The following is a 20849-nucleotide window of genomic DNA, read 5'->3' as shown; positions in this document are numbered from 1 at the left end:
TCACAGAGCTGTGTGCCATGATGCCCAGTCCTTATCCTGTGCTCATACAATTAAATTTTAATCTTGTAAGGTGTTTGAGGAGTTCAAGCTTTTTCATCCAATGGACATTTATGTTGCAGCTTTTCACACTGAGCTTCATCTGCCACCACGCTGCCTATTCACCTCATTTTGTTAGTTCCCTTCGAGGACTTCTCCAGACTTGGCAATGGCCGAAATAATCTGGTGACATCTCCAAATGCTGTCACCTCATTGTTCACACCCTTTCCTGGACTGATAGTAACTACAGCATATATAATATTATTTAATCTAAATTTTGTAACGCCCTCACTGTGTTTCTCTCACTTCACAGGTGCCTTCAGGATCTCTGAGCTCAACAAATGCATCAAACCACCTCATGGCTGGTTTCAACCTCACCCCATCTGACCCTTCAGCATTCATCCTAATGGGCATCCCCGGCCTGGAAGATGCCCACCTCTGGATTGCCATCACTTTCTCTGTGTTCTACTTCATTGCCTTGTTGGGAAATTTCACAATTCTGTTTATTGTATGCAAAGCGCAGACCCTGCACAAGCCGATGTACTTGCTGCTCTGCATGCTGGCGCTCACAGACATTGGCTTGTCTACCTCTGTCATTCCAAAAGCACTCTGCATATTTTTGTTCAATTTGAAAGCCATTACTGCGGTTGGCTGCTTCACCCAGATGTTTTTCCTTCACACAGTTATTATTACGCAGTCAGCTGTCCTGGGGACAATGGCCTTTGATCGCTATGTGGCCATATGTAACCCTCTGAGATACACCACTATCCTCAGTAATGCACGAATAGCTAAGCTTGGGCTGCTGGGTTTGGTTCGAGCTGTTCTATTTGTTTTGCCCATGCCCCTGCTCCTGAGCAGGCAGCCGTTCTGTGCCAACCACATTATTTCCCACACATACTGCGAGCACATAGCCGTGGCAAAGATTTCGTGTGGGGACACCACATTCAACCGGATGTACGGTTTGATGGTAGCATTTGTAGTCAGCGGCTTAGATCTCACAATCATTGCCCTGTCCTATGGACTGATCCTCAGGGCCGTCCTCAGGATCTCCTCCAAGAAATCCCACCTGAAAGCCCTCAACACCTGCACAGCCCACATCTGTGTGATCCTCATGTCTTATGTTTCCTGCCTCTTCTCCTTTCTAACACAAAGGTTCGGTGACAGCATCCCTCCCCAAATACGCATCACCTTGGCCAACCTCTACCTTCTTGTCCCCTGCATGTTGAATCCTATCATTTATGGGGTTAAAACTAAAGAGCTTCGTGTTAAAATGGGCATATACACCTGTAGAAGGTAAGTGTTTGGGGCCAGGTACAAAAAATCCTCATGACAAGAGGAAGAAAAGATACCTCCTCATTTGGTGATTGTTCTGTGGCTCAGTTTGGCTGAGCTCAGCCCTGAGGAAGTTTACAGTCCCAGAAGCTCCCCACATCTACTGTCTTATCACTCTATGGCCATGTCTACATGTGCCCCAAACTTCGAAATGGCCATGCAAATGGACATTTCGAAGTTTACTAATGAAGCGCTGAAATGCATATTCAGCGCTTCGTTAGCATGCGGGCGGCAGCGGTGCTTCGAAATTGACGAGCCTTGCCGCCGCGCGGCGCATCCAGACGGGGCTCCTTTTCAAAAGGATGCCACCTACTTCGAAGTCCCCTTATTCCCGTGAGCTCATGGTAGCCTATGACTCCATTGATCAGTTCTCTCATTTGACCATTACTGTTACCCATCAGCCCCCACATCTGCACACCCTGTCCCTCAGCATTTCCACATCTTCCATACTACCAGAAAATGCTGATGTTTTCTCAAACAAAGTGGATTTCCTCTAGTGCCAACTGAAGTTGCACTTTCAGATTGTCAATTGAAAAGAAAGAAACTGTAATGCTGAACGTTTTTTATCAGTAGTACAGTGATCCTGGAACAAAATTTACTTGATTTTGTTCTTTCTCCAATCCTTCAGGAAGCCTGGAGAATAAATCAAGTGTTTCAGTTGGGCAATGTAAATGTAGAAAAGCTGCCACATGCATTATAGACTTTTGGCTGGAGCTTTTTGATAAGGCTTGTGAATCAGAGTGTTTTTTTCATAACAGGAATGCTATGTGAAATGTTAACTTTTGAATCAAAGAACTTACTGTGTTATGCAGTCCGTTTTGGAGTCACTTTTAGCTCAAATTTCAAAACATTCATTTACTCTTCCTAGTATCAAAGATATCAAAAGTAGGTGTTGGTTTTTTATGTTGGACTTTGTGAAATGGGTAAAACAGACTGCCACCAAACATCCAGTGGACTAAATCACTTGCAGTACTAAGTTATTCTACTTTTCTCAGCCCTTCGTGTCCCAGATTGGCTGATATCTTCTTTTTTGCTATTGTTTTGTGGAGACCACGCTCAGTTGGAGCAGCAGTAATTTGTCAAGGGGATCCGTTTTAAGTTGAGGTTCTCAGACACTTCCTGGATTTTGCTGGGGGCAAAGACTACAGTAAATATGATCCGTCTGTTCTGTTCTCTGCAATTGCCTTTCAAAACTGACACAGCTGAACGATTGTTTTCTCAGATGAATATGATAAAACTAAAAAGCAAAACACATGCAAGAGGAGCTACTGGAAAACATTCTTTGTGATAAGATGCACATTCAATGACACAAATTCCCTTGTGAATGATGTGCACCACCAAAAGAAAAGATCGTACTGGTCACTCTTGATGCATGTCCAGCAGGTGAGGCATTCGACTGCTGATGACAACAGTGTGAATGATATTTTCTTTTTGAAGACTAACAATAAAATATAAATTCAAAATATGGCTGTTGACGACCTTAACCAAATGCCATTACATATGAACAACTTCATAATGATGTCATTGTTTTTGTACTACGGGTTAAACCTCTCTAATCTGGAACTCTCTTGCCCAGCAACATCCAAAATGGAGCATGATTTTCGTTAGCAGAGAACACTGAGAGCCAGGACTGTCTCTAAACGTTTGTTTACAGCCACGAGTCCTGGCTGTCAGCGTTCTCTGCTGATATTAAGCTGGAATTTACCCCATCTGTCTTCTAAGACCCAAATAAGCAATGGAGGTGTTGGAAATGCAGCTAGACAATACTGACCTCCTGTGATCCGACAAATTCTCTTGTCCAACCCAGGTCAGGTCCCGAGGGTGCTGGATTAGGGAGGTTCAATCTGTACATACATTATGAATTCATTTTGGGCTACTCCATCAACATCGTCTGTTTCTGTTTGAAACTCCTACCAACCCTCACTTGGAATACAAGTTCACATATGGGAAGGGTGTGGATTTTGAATTTGATTTTAATCTCAGACCTTTGTAGCTCATGTGTACTAGATATGTAACCAAAGCTTTCATTTGTTACTAAATGTATAGAGCAATGAGTTTAAAAAACAGACAAACCAAAAAAAAACCTTTGTTTCAGGAAATGGTGCTATATTTAGGAGAGTTTCTAAGTGATTTTTGGCTGCTCGTGAACATAAAAGAACATAAGAATGTCCATAGTGGGTCAGACCAAAAGTCCATCCGGCCCAGTAGTCTGTATGCTGACAGTGGCCAATGCCATGTGCCCCAGAGGGGTGGACCAAAGACAACGATCATGTGATTTGTCTCCTGCCATCCATCTCCAGCCTTTGACAATCAGAGGCCAGAGACACCATTCCTACCCTTAGCTAATAGCCTTTAGGGACCTACCCTCTATGAACTTATCTAGCTCTTTCTTAAATCCTGTTATAGTCCTGGCCTTCACAGTCTCCTCCGGCCAGGAGTTCCACAGGTTAACTATGAGCTGAGTGAAGAAAAACTTTCTTTTGTTAGTTTTAAACCTACTACCCATTAATTTCATTTGGTGTCCTCTAGTTCTTGTCTTATGGGCACAAGTAAATAGCTTCTCCTTATTCACCCTCTCCACACCTGTCGTAATTTTATATACCTTATAAATCAGGCACTTCCTCTCCGAGCTAAGCTGCAAACTGACCAGCAGCTGGCAGGAGCCTAAGAGCAGGAGAACCACCCCACAGGACATAAATGGGCCAGAGGCAGAGGAGCAGCAGTAAGGCAGAACTGGGATGCTGGAGCTGGGCAGAGCTGTGATCTGGGGTAGGCATGACCAGCTGCACCAAGAAGGAGCCATGACACTGCTGCAACAAAAAATGCAGGCCCAGAGCCACAATAATGAATGCCAGCCATGACATATGTAACATGGCAGAGAGCATGAGGAGCAGCTGAGGAGAGCAAGGCAGGGCTGTGGGCAGAAGGCCCAGTACAAGGAGACTTGACCAGACAGGAAAGCCTTCAATGTTGGACTCAGGGGAGGATATAAAGCCAATGGGAGGGCAGATGATCCCATCACCTTAGAGCCTGAGGGTGTGTGTATCTGGCACCCAAGGTAGATGGCAGGTCCATGGTTTCCCACAGATGTCCAAGCAGCTATTAAGATGGCCTGACTGCAGCTCTTTAGTCTCAGAGATTGGACAGGGTAAGGATCATGCAGGCAGCTCTGGGCAGCCATGGATCCACCACCTGCCTTGGGTGGGGACAAGGGCTTTGGGCTTTCTCGGACTCCGCCACACTTGGGGGGCGCCAGGCTCCCCAGTCTGGTTCTGGGTTCCCGCTTGCGTGGTGGTGGACCTTGGGCAGAGAAGATGCAGGGGCTGTGCCATGGAGGGGGCAGGACTTTGTGGCCTTCCCATTTTTTGGCAAGTCCTTGGCCCAGGCCTCTGAGGAACAGACTGAATTGTTCAGTGGCGGTGGCTTGGCGTTGCCTGGGCATTGCAAAATGGTCTGGAGCTCCAGGCCTCTTCAAAGTGATGGGCCCCTTGGCTACTCCTGTCTTTGTCTCCCGCCCACCTGTCAACAGGCTTGGAGGTGGGGGACCCTTTAGCTCCCTTCCTAAGTGCCCATGACAAGACTGGGGGCTGAGCCCCTTAGGAATAGCAGGCTTCATGTTGCAAAGATGAAGGGAGGATGAAAATCAGCGATCGAGGGAGGGTCTCCCTTTCCTCAGAGACCCCACAGGGGTTTGGGGCAAAGCCCAGTGGACTGGGAGGGCCCAGACTGTCCAACCTGCAACTCCCCTCCACATCGTGGTTCTGGGCCCTGTAGAGTTCCCCGTCAGCCAGCCCCAAGTGACGGCCGTCACTAGGTGGCAGAGTTGCCAATGCAGACATTTTAATTCAGACTGAACGGGTTTTACAGGTGTCCTGACAGACCAAATGCCCAGATTCCATGTTGCTTTCAGAGCGCACAGGGAGACCAGCCTTCCCTGCCAGCTGAGCGCTAGGGCGGCCATCCAGGAGAAAGTCAGGGGCTGCCCTTCTGTTTCCAGAGTGCTCACAGCTGTGCATTGTGGGCACAACGTGTGTCTATTGGTGGTTCACATTTGCACATACCTTGGTGCATATAACAAAATTTATTTTGCTCATGGATGAAAAGAAATGGAGGGAAACTGGTGCTGGCCAGCTCAGCACGGCTTGGAGAATGATACTTAATTCTGCCAGTGACGAGGCTCTTTAGACAGGAGCTGAAATCATTCCTACGGACCTTTCTCATGGCTTTGCTAATGAGCGGCTCTCTCACCAGCCCTTGGGAAGCAATGGGGACACACAATGCGAGGGAGGCATGGGAAGGTATAAAGGGAGATTCAAGACGTGTGCCTTTATTCTAAATAATGGGCTCTGTCTGTCAGCCCCAGGCAGCTGGAGCGCCTGCAGCAGGGCTGTGTACACCCAGGGCAGGGGATAATGGGGCAGCCAGAGCTCCAGCCACCCTGGACTGAGCAAAGGAGTCTGGGGGAGTCAATGGAGGCCACACAGGGTGCTACACTCGTCCCATGCAGGGGTCTCTTATAGCTGCGCCAGTTCAGAGGTCCATTATGTGTTTTTTTCCTTGAAATCTTCAAATCACAAGCTACAGACACTCATAAACAGATGCCTGAGGTACATCCTGAACACCTAATGGCAAGACTTGGTCACAAACAAGGAGCTTTGGAACAGAGCAGGAAAAGAACCACTTGATGTTGAAATCAAGAGAAGAAAGCGGAGAAGGTTAGGCCACACTCAGAAAACCATCATTTAGCATAGTCCATCAAGCTGTCCCATGCAACCCACAAGGAGAACGCAACAGAGGAAGACCTCAGACAACCTGGAGAACATCTACTGAGACTGACAGACAACAACTGGGATACTCCTGGAGTCACTTGCAAGTTTTGTCCCAAGGCAGAGTGAAGGTGGGGAGATTTGTAGATGACCTCTGCTCCCCTCACAGTACAAGGGTTTCGGTCATTAAAAAAGAATTGTAAACCCGTTAGCAGCAGCGCACTTACTGGAAGAAACAGCTTGCCTGAGAAATGGACCCTTTCGTGACTGAGGGGGAAAACTAAGAGACACAAACAGCAGCGAGGACAGCAGCGGTGGGGCTGGCCCAATGCAGCAGCTGAACATATGACAAAGGTTATTTCAAACTGAGCTTTACACGGCGCACGTCCAGTGATGTGTCCAGGCCACAGCATGTTGGATGCAGTGAAGAACTGGCACACAGCAGTGCATGGGCCTGCGAGATACCTCAGCTTCCCCGGACCACACACACTTCCTCAGCATCCAACCCCGGGGATTATTCTGACAGGAAGCTCAATAGCAGCTGTTCACCTACACACTCAGAGGACTATTATCTACCCTTTCTTCCAAGCCCCCCCTTCACTGAGGCCTCCTGAGTTGTGCCCAGAATGCAACGGACACGTTCGTGGATCTGGGTCTGCAAATCAATGTCCAAAAATCAGCCTTTACCTCTCTGCCAGGCCTAGATGTCATAGGGCTCAGTGTGCCCTGGAAGCTGAGTGTTGGGGCAGCCAACCAGGAGAGATTCAGCAGCTCACACTGATAGACAACAAACGAGAGGGAACGCTCATAGGTACGGATCTCGACTTTGCTACAGGCCAAAGCACTCCTGCCTCTGCGCACGTTCCCCTCCCCTTGGCCGCACGCTCGTAGAGACTGTGCCCAACAGCCCTCAAACATCAGCCCGGCATTACCACCAGCTCATGTGTCATGGGCGTTTTGTGCAAGGTTTCACAGGCAGGGCCTCCAGATTTGTTTCAGGTTGCGAAGGGGGTTGTTTGTCTGGGAGCACAAAGGGCAGAACAGAGAGAGGGATCTGGTTTCTTCGTAAGAAACTGAATGGCAAGACAGGGAGGCCTTAGCCTTGTAATCTAGAAGGCCCTCAGTAGCAAGAACAGAGCTGGGATAAAGGTGAACCATGCAGAACATATCTTTCCCGGGGGGGGTGTGTGTGTGTGTGTGTGTGTGTGTGTGTGTGTGCGCGCGCGGGTGCTGCAGTATCACTCAATCAACTTTGTGTGTTGTATGCGGTGAGTTTCCTCGTTCCGAAAGCAAAGCCTCTCAGTGCAGAAACACCCCATGAGACACCTGTGCCTGGTACCTGTCAGCTGCCTCTGTTTCTGGCTTGCAGAGTTCGGGCTCAGGAGTCATTTAATTGTGCTGTAGACATTCAGGCTTCGACTGAGTGTAGGACCATGGAGGGTCTATGTTTGGGTGCCAGGGAGGAGCTGATGGTCTGTAATGGGAAGGGCAAGAGGCAGGTCCCCTTGTTTCCCCAAGTTGAAGGACATGAAGGAGCTAATGGCTTGTGAGGGGTTGGGGAGGACAAGCCCCCTTTTCCCATCAAGGGGGGTGACTGGCGGCAGAGGGTGGATAGTCTGCAAAGGGCTGAAAAGAAGTTGAGGGGAGAGGGCCACATTGGTCATATATCTGGTGGTGGGGGTAGGGGAGGTTGAATCTGGAAAGGGAGGAGGTGGAAGAGGTGAGAAGCAGGAGAACTGGAGGCCTGAGAGGAAGCTGGTTGGGGGAGGGTGATGGTGGGGAAACAAAGGAGGACAACGGGCTACAGACCTGAAGCCGGGGGCTGAGACAGAGTCCCTGGGGCCTGGAGTGAAGATGTGGATGACAGGTAGAGCTGGGGAGCCTGTGGGGAGGAATGAGATTCATGGGAGACAGGATTACTGGGCAGGAGAAGGGACCACATAATGATGTATGGGTGGAGAGGGCTTTGGAGGAGTAGGCCAGGGGAATGGACTGTGCCAGGGGGTTCCGAGGAAAATATCTGCTGAGGCTACAGAATACTCCTGGGCAGGGAGGAGCGGGGTTTCCCTGAGCCTATGGGGAGACCTGGCTGCTTTGTTTTACGAGATAACCAACAGTTTCAAATCCAGCTAATGGAAAGATTTCAAACTCCCTGGCCTGTGTGCCGGCCAGCACACACTCTGTGGTGCCAGTCTGGAATGGGCTAGGGCGAATTTCAGCTCATTAAAACACAGACGACGCCGGATCTGTCGCTTTGTCACCACTTACAAGAGCTAAACGCTCTTAAAGAAAAAAATAGGTCAACTCCTAACCTCAAGCAAGTGCCTACCCCCTGACCAGAGGTGGAAAAAGTAACTCAGACAGTTACTTGAGCAAAAGTACAGCTGCTCTGGGGGGACATGTAATTAAATAAACGTTAAATTATCCTTCTGGAAAACTACTTGAGTAAAAGCCAGAAAGTATTTTGTCTTGATTATACTTGAGTATTTGGAAGTACAAAGTGGGAACCCATTGATACTTTGTGACACTTGAATACAATCAAGATGTGACACAGTTGTACTTTTACTTACGTAGTTTTCCAGAAAGATAATTTACTTTTTTTTTACTTAATTAAACTTATATTCCTTAAAAAACAAACCCTGTGCTTTTACTCAGATAACCTTTTCCACCTCTCCCCGACTGACTGCAGCTTCACCATTTACAGCAGCTCTGTGACGGACAATTGTTGCATATTCCAAACCATCTTGTGAATTGGGTTACCCCTTAATCCCAGAAGCTGCACCACTGGCAACTGAGTATGTAAGAAAATAATTCAGATCATTCATCTTGGAGATATTTTCCACTGGTGCTGGTAGAGCTAAAACATGTGACAGTCAGATCCACAGTGATTTCCAACTGATTCTCTAGAGCTTTTAGCAGCTGCGCTATAAACGCTTCCCCAGTGTGTGTCTGACACAAGGTGAGATATTACTGCCCAGAGCATTCAAACTGGGGTTTCTCGGGGGCAGATGATGATCACTCTCCAGCTTCTGTTTTAGTTGGGTTGGTAAGTGCAGGGCTCCTATTGTATCAATTTAATTCATATTAACAGACAGTCTCAACTGCTTGATGTGCATTGTCTGTAAAGAATGAGCTGCACATTTTTATTACCAGCGTCATTATCAGTTATTTGCTCAATTCAGTTGTTTTGTCTTCATTCAAATCATTGCTCTGGGGTGGAACTGGAGGTGAGGGGTTCAGGATGAAGCTGCCCCAGGGGGAAGGGGCTACCCCAGCTTGGGGGATAGTTGAGAAGCACCTTGTCATGGCTGCTGTAGGGTTGCAGCTCCAGCGAGCACAGCCAGGGGGATGGATGCATGTCCCTCTGCTGGGGCAGCTCCAGGTTCATCCTCCCGCTCCACTCCCCAGCCAGAGTGAGGAATGCAGAGGAACTTGCTGCAATGTTCCCATAGGATTCGGGGTAGGGGACCTTCACCCCCACTTTTTTTAAACAGCTCTTGGTGAGCAAAGGAGGTTTGGGACTGGAGCAGTCCTGGGCTGGGGGCTGGGGGCTGGGGGCTGGGGTGTTCCCAGCCAGCCCCTTCCACCCACCTGGTGATTTTGTCTCATTTTTAAATGTTCCCATAAGAATTTGTGGGGCAGGGTGGAGTTTAGGGCCCCCTCACCTTCCTAAAGGGCTCTCGGGAGCTGGGAGGCTGGGGACAGTCCCAGACAGGAGGGGTATGCCCCCAGCCAGCCCTTTTCAGCCATCTGCTGATCCTGTCTCTTTTCCTGGCCCAACCACACCTTTACCCTGGGTTCATTTATGATATGAGAAATCAGCCTCACCAAGTCTGGGGGCCTTAGCTCTTACCATTTTGCAGGAGGTTTTGAACAAACAGACAGGTGCACACACAGACTGGCAGATTGACACACAGAGCAGCAAACTCCCTTAAACGTGCAACAGATCCACCCCAGCCCATTAGGAAGACAAGTCCCCGCTCCACAGTCACAGTGGTACAAACATTGCCCATGTGCGGGCAATCGGGGTGGAGTGGGGATCACAAACCCCAGTGAAAGGCAGTTCGTGTCCCTAACTCCCTGTGTTCTAGGATGTGTATGGGAATAAAGAATCTCGGGATGCCAGGTCCAAGCTGTGGTCAGCCTGGCTCACAGTCACTAGCACCAGCCACTGAACAGGAAGCGTGAAAGGAGCCCTGAAGAGGTGGGTCCTGAATAACTGGTCTGTAGTTCGCAGCCAGTGAGAGAGTGTTCTGTAACCACTGAAAAATCACAGGCACCGCCTGTGCCTCCTGCAGCTTCTAGAAGCATGGTGCTTGCTGCGTGTATAGGACCTCCCAGAGCATCTGGCTGCCAGGGTACTCTAAGTGCTACATTTGAGCTCCAACAAAATTGAACGTCACTGAGGGTTTTGTCTCGGTGAAAGCCACTTTGGCCAGCTGCTGTCCCTAGAGTTATACACAGAAGTGAGGACAGGGTTTGTCACAGTAACCTCTTGTGGAGGGCAAAATTCCAGGCTGCACAACGTACGTGATGTGCCAGCTCTCTGCACAGAAGAGGATTTCACCCAGTGTGAGCAAAGGATGCATCTGGAGTCCAGACAGCACACAACTCATGTGCCTGCTCTCCAAATGGCTCCTTTTCATTTTACCCCCCTCTACAAACATAACATCATACACAACAGAAGGGCCAAGCTGGTGTTTATCGCTCCCGCATGGCAGAGATGCTTTTTGTTCCCTCTTCTGCAACAGCCACCTGGAATGGCTTTGGGGAACTCACTGGAAGCCACCACTGAGCTGTGCTCGGGAACACTTCTCAGCCTGAGGACCACTTACAATAAACGTCATTTTTCGTGCACTTTCAGGATTTTAAAAGAGCTGCACCACTATGTTTATCAGGCAGGTCTAAGCTCAACAGTTGAGATCCGGATCCAGACTGAATCCGTGTTCCAGAGTGCAGGAGTGTTGTGATCCAGTGTATGGTTTTCAGCACCACACCTCTTTTCAAGCGCATTTCACAGTGTGACTTCACACAAGTCTTTCTATGGCAAATCCCATCTCAGGGAGGGGGTTTGGTCTCGCGAAGGGACAAGCGGCAGAGAGTCAGGAGACCTGAGTTCTGTCTCTGATCTCCCGCACGACCTCAGGCAAGTTGCTTGACTCTTCTCTGCTTTTGTTTACCATCAGTGAAATGACGATCTAGATCCTCTTATTGACTCATGCTTGGGCTCTTTCTTACAGCACTCAGAGACACATGAACACGTAGCACCCTATAAGAACAGACAATTCTTAGTAATGAGCTGGGGATACTTTCACGTCAAGGTATTGACTCCAAATTGTCTGCAGAACAGTGGCAGGAAGGGTAACATTTTCCGTCGGGGGTCACTTGTTTTTTGATATTGTTTTTCACTGCAGGGAATGCGGATGAGTAATCTGAGCAGAACCTCTCCAGGGCATCATGCCAACCTGTAATGACACCAATATCCATCCTGCAACATTCCTCCTGGCCAGCATCCCAGGGCTGGGACCTGACCGCCTCTGGATCTCCATCCCTTTCTGTTTGCTGTACCTCACTGCAATTTTAGGAAACGGTCTGATTCTCTTTGTGGTAAAGTCCCAGCGGAACCTCCATCAACCCATGTACTTCTTCCTTTCTATGTTGTCTGTCACCGACCTTGGCTTATCTGCTTCCACCATGCCGACAGTGCTCGGTGTCTTCCTGTTTAATGCCAGAGAAATTGACATCGATGTGTGTCTGGCCCAACTTTTCTTTATTCACACTTTCTCCATCATGGAATCCTCTGTTCTCCTTGCCATGGCATTTGATCGCTTTGTTGCAATTCGACACCCGCTACAATACATTTCTACTTTAACCGATTCAAGGATAGGAAACATATGGGTGGCTTCAATAATCAGAGGTAGTGGTCTGCATATCCCAGCTGTCATTCTTCTCAAATGGTTGCCGTACAGCGGGATTCAACCTCTCTCTTATTCGTATTGTTTGCATCCAGATGTGATGAAGGTGGCCTGTGCAGACACTACGCCCAATAGCTTCTATGGTTTGTTTATTGTCCTTTCTACTCTTGTACTGGACTCAGTGCTCATTGTGTTGTCCTACATCCTGATCCTTAGGACAGTGCTGAGTATCACGTCCTGGCGCGAGCGTCTCAAGGCTCTGAACACCTGTGTCTCCCACATCTGTGCCACCCTCCTTTTCTACACCCCGCTGATCAGTTTGTCTATGATTCACAGGTTCAAGGAAAAGGCTCTTCCTGAGAGTCAGATTCTTCTGTCTTATCTCCACCTCCTCTTCCCCCCTGTGCTAAATCCCATCATATACAGCATAAAAACCAAAGAGATCCGTAAACAGATCAAGAAGATCTTTCAGAACTATTCCGCTAAGAGGTTCCAGTGTGAATACTAAGTTGGTTTGTCTGGTCTGTAGACACAGTCGTATTGTTGGAGAATCCGAAGTAGATAATCATATTTGTCTGTATTTACCTATATCTTCTTAGAAGTTCAATATTATGCAATTACCTTTACAATGCCATACTGTGATTTCAGTCTGCAGTGCTTCATTTCTATATTCTACTGATTTGGAGATCAAAGGGAGATGTTAACATTTAGATCACCTGCAGTGTAATTGTCTTTGTTTCTTTTTAAATTTTGCAGTAAACTACCCATGAACCATTTGAATTTTCAATTGCCTCATGCTAGTTATCAATGTAGGTCTAGAAAAGGAAGTTATTTCAAAGTAGCAATGTACATCACCCCTTCTTCCCTGTTTTGACATTTTGCTGACACAAGGCTAATTAGCTGAATTTCAGTTCTAAAGGGACTTTGGGACCTGATTCTTATCATCTAAGATCTGCTTAAATTTTGTTAGGAGATATCCAAGTCATTTGACAGAGGACTTCGGATTGTTGCTAGATTAGCCATGGAATTCGTATGGAAGAATTTGAATAAACTCTGCACATAGATCCCCTATTGGATTATGATATTTTCCATTTATTCCAGAAAATTTCTAGAAATCAGCAACTTCACCATCTGTGTCATGAAACTGACCTAAGAATTTGAGTCACACCTACATCTTACCTTTTAACCTCGGTAACTTTCTTTTCATTTTAAATAAATTCTCGTTTAGTGAAAAAGAATTGTCTGTCTACTTGTATTCGGGAAAAATCTGAACTATGCATTGACCTTGTGGGCAACGTGTTTGACCTCTTAGGTTTGGGAGTACTTTATTGATGGTGAATAACATTTTAAATAACTCAAAATATAAACATAAATGGCTTGGTGGGAGCCAATGGCTGGATTGCTTAAAGATAATTTTGTTTTGGTAACCAGCATGTTATGACAGATGTTTTGTACAGGTTTGGTGAATCTGATTATCAGAATAAATCCTACGTGGGTGATTGTCCTTGAAGTTTTCAGTGACTGAGCATTCTCAATACATTTCCTCCAGTGACTATTTGGATGCTGGGTGCTAATCGCACCCCACACACCCAGCCCAGAAGGACGGGCTACTGGGCCCAGGACACAAATGACTGCCTAGGACCACTAATGAGAAAACAGGAGCAGGAGTGCAAGTCACAGGTTTAAAATGAGGGAACCAGAGGGGGACCTGGAGCTGAAAGCCTCAGAGCGCTCACTGCTCCTAAAAGCCGTCGTCCCTCCAGTGACCAATGTCACAGCTACTCCAAAGGGAAAATTATAGTGTTCACGCCAAAAAATGGTGGTGCGACTATCCCGTTAGCAAACCTGCATCCTGTGCCTATAGATCGCCTCTTTCGTAAGCAAAGGAAGAAGGAACTTTTAAGGGGGCAAGACGACGTGCACTAGTTCACAAATTATCAAGGGAATTGACTTCAAAACCTCTATCTGTACTCAGAGGGTAAGTGCTGGCCAAGGCTACACGGCATTCTTCACATTTGCAGAAGCTGAATCCCTACTTTAAGTGCAAAACTTGATTCAGCTTTAACCATGGCTTTGTTCCCAATGTCTGTAGGATCAAATGTATTTTCAGCACTGTTACCTCGCTCTTAATTGGAAATAATTGTTATTAACCATGAGGCCAGGGCCCCTCTTTCCCTGGCCAGTGTTTGGGCAGGCAGGCAGGCTTCCCCTTTTGCCAGGGGTTTGAGCCTGCAGATAGTTTTTGGGGCTGGGAGCCCAGCCACGCCTGGGACTCCCTCCTTTGCTGATTCTGCCTCTGTAACTCTGGGTGGGAGTGTGCTCTGTCCCCCTCCTCCTTCGAGCTAGGCAGGCTTTTAAAATCCTCCAGCAAGCCTGAAGTGGAGTCAGCTGGCCCCAATCTGCCTGGACCAGCTCAATGCCATCTGCTCCTTACGGTCCTGCAGCCCTCCACCTCTAATGAGCAGACTGTTAATTTTTGCGGCTGCCTTTTTCCCACTATATTTCAAGCCTCTGGCTTGACTTTGTCACAAAAGTTACTTATTTTTGAAATCCTTCTTTAATATCCTCTTCTTTAAGAGAATCTGTGCACCATGAAATGCTCTGTTAAACCAGTGCTTCTCATCCAGGGGTACCTGTACCCTTGGGGGAACACTGAGGTCCTCCAGGGGGTACCCCAACTCACCTAGACATATCCTAGTTTTACATCAGGCTACACAAAAAGCACTAGTAAAGTCAGTACAATCTAAAAGTTCATTCAAACAACGACTTGTTTCTCGTGCTTCCTACGCCTTGTGTTGAAATGTAAGTACAATATTTCCATTCCCATTCATTTATTTGATGATAAGACGGTAGGAGGTCAGCAAGTTTTCAGAAGTAGTTTTCTGTGATAGTTTTGCATGTTTTTGCAAGTAGGTTTTCAGTGAGGTGTAACTTGGTGGTATGCAAAACAAATCTGACTCCTGAAAACTTTGCAGTAAACGGGAAAGGCTGAATGGCACTTGTTTCAAGGCCTCAGATTACTTTCAGACCATGTTTCTCAGCTGGTAGTACACACACCCTCAGGTGCATGCAAGCAATTTTTTTTTTCATGAGTACTTTATCAGATAAAAGGTTGAGAAACACTTTGTTAAGCTCTTCCATGCAAGCTGTCACCCTCATCTTGATAGATTGTAATGCAAGAAGAGACATCATGACCTTACCAAACCACCTGTACAATAGACCATTGAATTTCTCCCGCAAATTCTTCTCTCAAGCCAAATAACTTGTGAGTGAAATAGATGTCTTAGAAAGACACAGGAAGGTCACCACGCTCTTACAGTCACTTGTGTTGATTTCCTCGTCTTTACCAAGCCACCCAGAGGATTTTGGGTGTGTATTGCTTTTCAGTGAGAGCCCAGTCCTGCCAGCCTAGGTGAATCAATAGTTCCAAACACTTCTCAGGCAGAGTGAACCCTGTGGTTTATTTAGTCAGTTCCTTGAGCACACTTTCATTTCTTTCAAGGTAAGTTCAAAAGGCCAAACAAATAATGTCACGTTTACTGCTTTAATCACAAGTTACAGACATTCAGAAACAGATGCCTGAGGTACATCCTTCACAACAAACAGCATGACTTTGTCGTAAAGGAGGAGCACGAACAAAGAATAACAAGAACCACTTGACGTTCAAATCAAGAGAAGAAAGCACGGTCTGTCAAGCTCTCAAATGGAACCTGCAAGGAAAATACACAAGAGAAAGACAATGGACAACGTGCAGAGGATCTACTGCGAGTGAAGGACAGAAACTGGTGTACGCCTGGAATCAGCTGTAAGTTATGTCTTGAGACAGAGTGAAGTGGAGGAGACCTGCCAATGACCTATGTACTCCACTCAGAAGGTTGAAGTCAAGTCAAGTCAAGTTACTGCTCTAGCCCCACAATAAGAGAGTTCAGGGAAAAGGTTGTGCATGATACCCGTCTCTGCAAAGCTGTGCATGATACCAGTACACAAAGGACTCTTAAGGGGCTTCACCCACAATCCTGTCACAGCCACTTAGGAGAGGAGCTAAGATGTCCCCCTTCCAAGGTGCTGTCTCAGTTCTGGCCATATCCCTAACCTGCTTATCACTGCTTTACATTCAAAACACAATGAGAACGCAAGAATGGCCACACTGGGTCAGAACAAAGGTCCACCCAGACGAGTGTCCTGTCTTCCAACAGAGGCCAATGCCAGATGCCCCAGAGGGAGTGGAGAGAACAGGTAATCATCAAGTGATCTCTCTCCTGACATCCATTTCCAGCCTCTGAAAAACAGAGGCCAGGGACACCCTCCTACCCACCCTGGATAACAGCCATTGACGGACCCAACCTCCACAAATTTATCTAGCTCTTTTTTGAACCCTCTTTAAGTCGTGGTCTTCACAACATCCTCTGGCAAGGAGTTCCACAGGCCACTCTTCACTGTGTGAACAAAATCTTCCTTTTGCTAGTTTTAAACCTGCTACCCATTAATTTCATTTGGTGACCCTTAGTCTGTATGTTATGGGAGGAAGTAAATAACTTCTTCTATATTCACTTTTTCAACACCAGTTTTGATTTTACAGACTTCTAACATATCCCCACTGTGTATTCTCTTTCCTACGCTGAAAAGTCACAGTCTTTTTATCTTTCTTCATATGGCACCTGTTCCAAACCCCTCATCATTTACTTGGCTTTTTCTGGACCTTTTCCAAAGAGAATGCATCTTTTTTTTACAAGACATATTAAACATATTAAACAGGAATTGTAAATGGGGAAAAAAAGGAAGAAAATTGTGAAAGGGACAAGGAACCCACCCTACGGGCATGGAGACAACATAGAAAAAGTTCATAGTCTGTTCTTCATATTTCCCAATCGCAGGGGCAGCGGATTCTTCTTCAAATGGGAAGTCCACAAAGCCCTTGGCCCTCCTTGGCCTGTCCTTTGTTTTCCTCCCAGAAGCCCCTCTTGGTCTATATAACAAATGTAAGCTTGAGTGATTTGATTTAAAAGTATTTGTAAGCCCCAGCAGGAGTTTGTTCACCTCAGCAACATAACTATGAGATGCCAAATTGAAAATCAAGCCCCCAGTGCTGGTACATGCATTCTGATTGAGGGCTTGGAGGGGTTTCCAACCAAAAGAGAGAAGGATGGGATTAAAACACCTGTGGAGGAGCTCAAAATGTACATAGCACAGAAAGGGAGGGGAACCTTTCTCGGGCTGGGGCCCACAGATAAATCAGTTGGGGGCCACATAAAAGCGAGAGGGGAAGATAAGTCCTCATGGATGTGGCCCCTGACTGAGACACCTCACGGTCCAGCCCCACAGGTGGGGAAGGGAGGACGAAGGGGATAACTGAGGTTCAGAGGTTGTCCCAGGATAGATTAATTCTTCTGCGGGTGGGACAAAAATGGGGGTTTCAGGGTTCAGCATGTGGAAGGGGTCTGATGGGGAGCAGAAAGGGGTGTGAGGTTTGAGCAGGATGAAAACTGCAGGACCGTGCTGAGGGCGGGAGTCTGGGTGGGAGGGAGGTTGCAGGAAGATTCAGATAAGCCAAGGTCTGGATGTGACACATGAGCCATGTTTTCCAACCCCATATGGTACAAAACCAGCAATAAGAGGATGATGTTGTTTATTTCCAATTATCAGAGGGGTAGCCATGTTAGTCTGGATCTGTAGAGCAACGAAGGGTCCTGTGGCACCTTATAGACTAACAGAAAAGTTTAGAGCATGAGCTTTCGTGAGTTAACTCACTTCTTCAGATGCTGGTCCTGGAAATCTGCAAGGCCAGGTATAAATAGGCCAGAGTAAGGCTGGGGATAACGAGGTTAGCTCAGTCAGGCAGGCTGAGTTGTATTGTCATCAGTAGATCTGGAGGTGTGAACTCCAAGAGAGGGGAAGCTGCTTTTGTATTTAGCCAGCCATTCACAGTCTTTGTTTAATCCTGAGCTGAGGGCATTGAATTTGCAGATGAATTGTAGCTCAGCAATTTCTCTTTGGAGTCTGTTCTTGAAATTTCTTTGCTGCAGGATAGCTACTTTTAAATCTGCTACTGTGTGTCCTGGGAGATTGAAGTGCTCTCCTATGGGTTTTTGTATATTGCCATTTCTGATGTCTGATTTGTGTGCATTTATTCTTTTACGTAGGGACTGTCCACTTTGTCCGATGTATATGGCAGAGGGGCATTGCTGGCACATGATGGCATAAATTACATTGGTAGATGTGCAGCTGAATGAGCCCACAATGGTGTGGCTGATCCGGTTAGGTCCTGTAATGATGTTGCTGGTGTGTATATGTGGGCAGAGCTGGCAACGAGGTTTGTTGCATGGATGGGTCCCTGAGATAGAGTGACTGTGGTGCGGTGTATAGTTGCTTGTTAGGATTTGTTTTAGGTTGGCAGGTTGTCTGTGAGCAATGATAGGTCTGCCTCCCAAGGCCTGTGAAAGTGGGGGATCATTGTCCAGGATGGGTTGTAGATCCCTGATGATGCGCTGTAGAGGTTTTAGCTGAGGACTGTAGGTGATGGCTAGTGGTGTTCTGTTGGTTTCCCTCTTGGGCTTGTCCTGTAGTAGGAGGCTTCGTGGCACACGTCTGGCTCTGTTGATTTGTTTTCTCACTTCCTCAGGTGGGTATTGCAGTCTCAGGAATGCTTGGTGCAGATCCTGTAGGTGTTTGTCTCTGTCGGAGGGGTTGGAACAAATGCAGTTATATCTAAGTGCTTGGCTGTAAACGATGGATCGTGTGGTGTGTCTGGGATGGAAGCTGGAGGCATGGAGATAGGAGTAGCGGTCAGTGGGTTTACGGTACAGGGTGGTACTGATGTGTCCATTGTGTATAAGAACAGTAGTGTCAAGGAAGTGGATCTCCTGTGTAGATTGGTCCAGGCTGAGCTTGATGTTGGGGTGGAAGTTGTTGAAGTCCCAGTGGAATTCCTCCAGAGTCTCCTCCCCATGGGTCCAGATGATGAAGATGTCGTCAATGTAGCGTAAATAGAGCCGGGGTGTTAGTGGACGAGAGTTGAGGAAGCGTTGTTCTAGGTCAGCCATGAAAATATTGTCATATTGAGGGGCCATGCGGGTACCCATAGCTGTGCCGCTGATTTGAAGGTATATATTGTCACTGAATCTGAAATAGTTGTGTGTGAGTATAAAGTTGCAGAGCTCAGCCGCCAGATGTGCTGTAGCATCATCAGGGATACTGTTCCGGACAGCATTTATTCCATCTTTGTGTGGGATGTTGGTATACAGAGCCTCTACATCCATGGTTGCTAGGATAGTGTTTTCTGGTAGGTCACCAACGTATTGCAGTCTTCTCAGGAAGTCAGTGGTGTCGCGGAGGTAGCTGGGGGTGTTGGTGACATAGGGTCTGAGGAGAGAGTCCACATAACCAGACAGTCCTTCAGTGAGAGTGCCAATACCGGAGATGATGGGGTGTCCAGGATTTCCAGGCTTGTGGATTTTGGGTAGTAAGTAGAATAACCCTGGACGGGGCTCTAGAGGTGTGTTGGTATAGATCTGTTCTTGTGCTTGTGTAGGGAGTGTCCTGAGCAGACGGTGTAGTTTTTTAGTGTATTCCTCGGTGTGGTCTGAGGAAAGTAGCCTGTAAAATCTGGTGTTGCAGAGTTGTCTGGAAGCCTCCTTCTGGTAGTCAGACCTGTCCATGATGACAGTAGCTCCTCCTTTATCTGCCTCTTTGATTATAATGTCAGGGTTGCTTCTGAGGCTGTGGATGGCATTGAGTTCCGCACGACTGAGGTTGTGAGGCAAACGATGTTGTTTCTCCACAATTTCTGTCTGTGCGCGTCAGCGGAAGCATTCTATGTATAGGTCCAGACTGTTGTTTCTGCCCTCGGGAGGAGTCCACGTGGAGTTACTCTTCTTGTGCTGCTGGGAGGTTGTGTGTGTAATGGTGTGTTGGTCAGTGTTGTGTTGAAAGTATTCTTTGAGTCTGAGATGGCGAAAGTAGGCTTCCAGATCACCGCAGAACTGTATCATGTTTGTGCGTGTGGTGGGGCAAAAAGAGAGTCCCCGAGAAAGGGCAGACTCTTCTGCTGAGCTGAGTGTGTAGCTGGACAGATTGATGATATTGCTGGCTGAGTTAGTGGTACCACTGCTGTGGCTCTGTGTGGCAGGCAGGAGTTTAGAAAGTTTGCAGTCCTTTTTCTTCTGTATAGTAGTGAAGTGTCTAGTGTAAATCTCTTGTCTTATTTTAGTAAAGTTCAGCGGCGTGGAAGTTTGTGTTGAAGGTTGGTTATTGATGAAAGACTCCAGATTGGAGAGCTCTTTTTTGATGTTCTCCTGTTTGTTGTACAGGACGCTGATCAGATGGTTCCTCAGTTTCTTTGAGAGTGTGTGGCATAATCTCTCACTGTAGTCTGTGCAGTATGTAGATTGCAAAGGATTTTTCACAAATCAACAGAGCCAGACGTGTGCCACAAAGCCTCCTACTACAGGACAAGCCCAAGAGGGAAACCAACAGAACACCACTAGCCATCACCTACAGTCCTCAGCTAAAACCTCTACAGCGCATCATCAGGGATCTACAACCCATCCTGGACAATGATCCCCCACTTTCACAGGCCTTGGGAGGCAGACCTATCATTGCTCACAGACAACCTGCCAACCTAAAACAAATCCTAACAAGCAACTATACACCGCACCACAGTCACTCTATCTCAGGGACCCATCCATGCAACAAACCTCGTTGCCAGCTCTGCCCACATATACACACCAGCAACATCATTACAGGACCTAACCGGATCAGCCACACCATTGTGGGCTCATTCAGCTGCACATCTACCAATGTA

At 47.1% G+C, this 20849-nt stretch overlaps 2 protein-coding genes across 2 annotated transcripts; both read left to right on the top strand.

Moving 5' to 3' along the window:
• Positions 1-394: 394 nt before the first annotated feature.
• On the top strand, positions 395-1333 carry LOC142002875 (olfactory receptor 52P1-like). Its single transcript, XM_074979345.1, has one exon. It carries the CDS (start codon positions 395-397, stop codon positions 1331-1333), a length of 939 nt encoding a protein of 312 aa, XP_074835446.1.
• A 10258-nt stretch (positions 1334-11591) lies between these two features.
• On the top strand, positions 11592-12557 carry LOC142007671 (olfactory receptor 51G2-like). The gene has a single exon (XM_074984358.1). The coding sequence runs from the start codon at positions 11592-11594 to the stop codon at positions 12555-12557; it is 966 nt and encodes a 321-aa protein (XP_074840459.1).
• The last annotated feature ends 8292 nt before the right edge of the window (positions 12558-20849 follow it).

This window comes from Carettochelys insculpta, chromosome 1 (genome assembly GCF_033958435.1).
Source record: "Carettochelys insculpta isolate YL-2023 chromosome 1, ASM3395843v1, whole genome shotgun sequence".
Taxonomy (NCBI): Eukaryota; Metazoa; Chordata; order Testudines; family Carettochelyidae; genus Carettochelys; species Carettochelys insculpta.
This window is presented reverse-complemented; position numbering and strand designations above follow the sequence as displayed.

Coding starts and splice junctions, on each gene's coding strand:
- LOC142007671 (XM_074984358.1), top strand. CDS start 11,592: ATGCCAACCTGTAATGACACCAATATCCATCCTGCAACATTCCTCCTG.
- LOC142002875 (XM_074979345.1), top strand. CDS start 395: ATGGCTGGTTTCAACCTCACCCCATCTGACCCTTCAGCATTCATCCTA.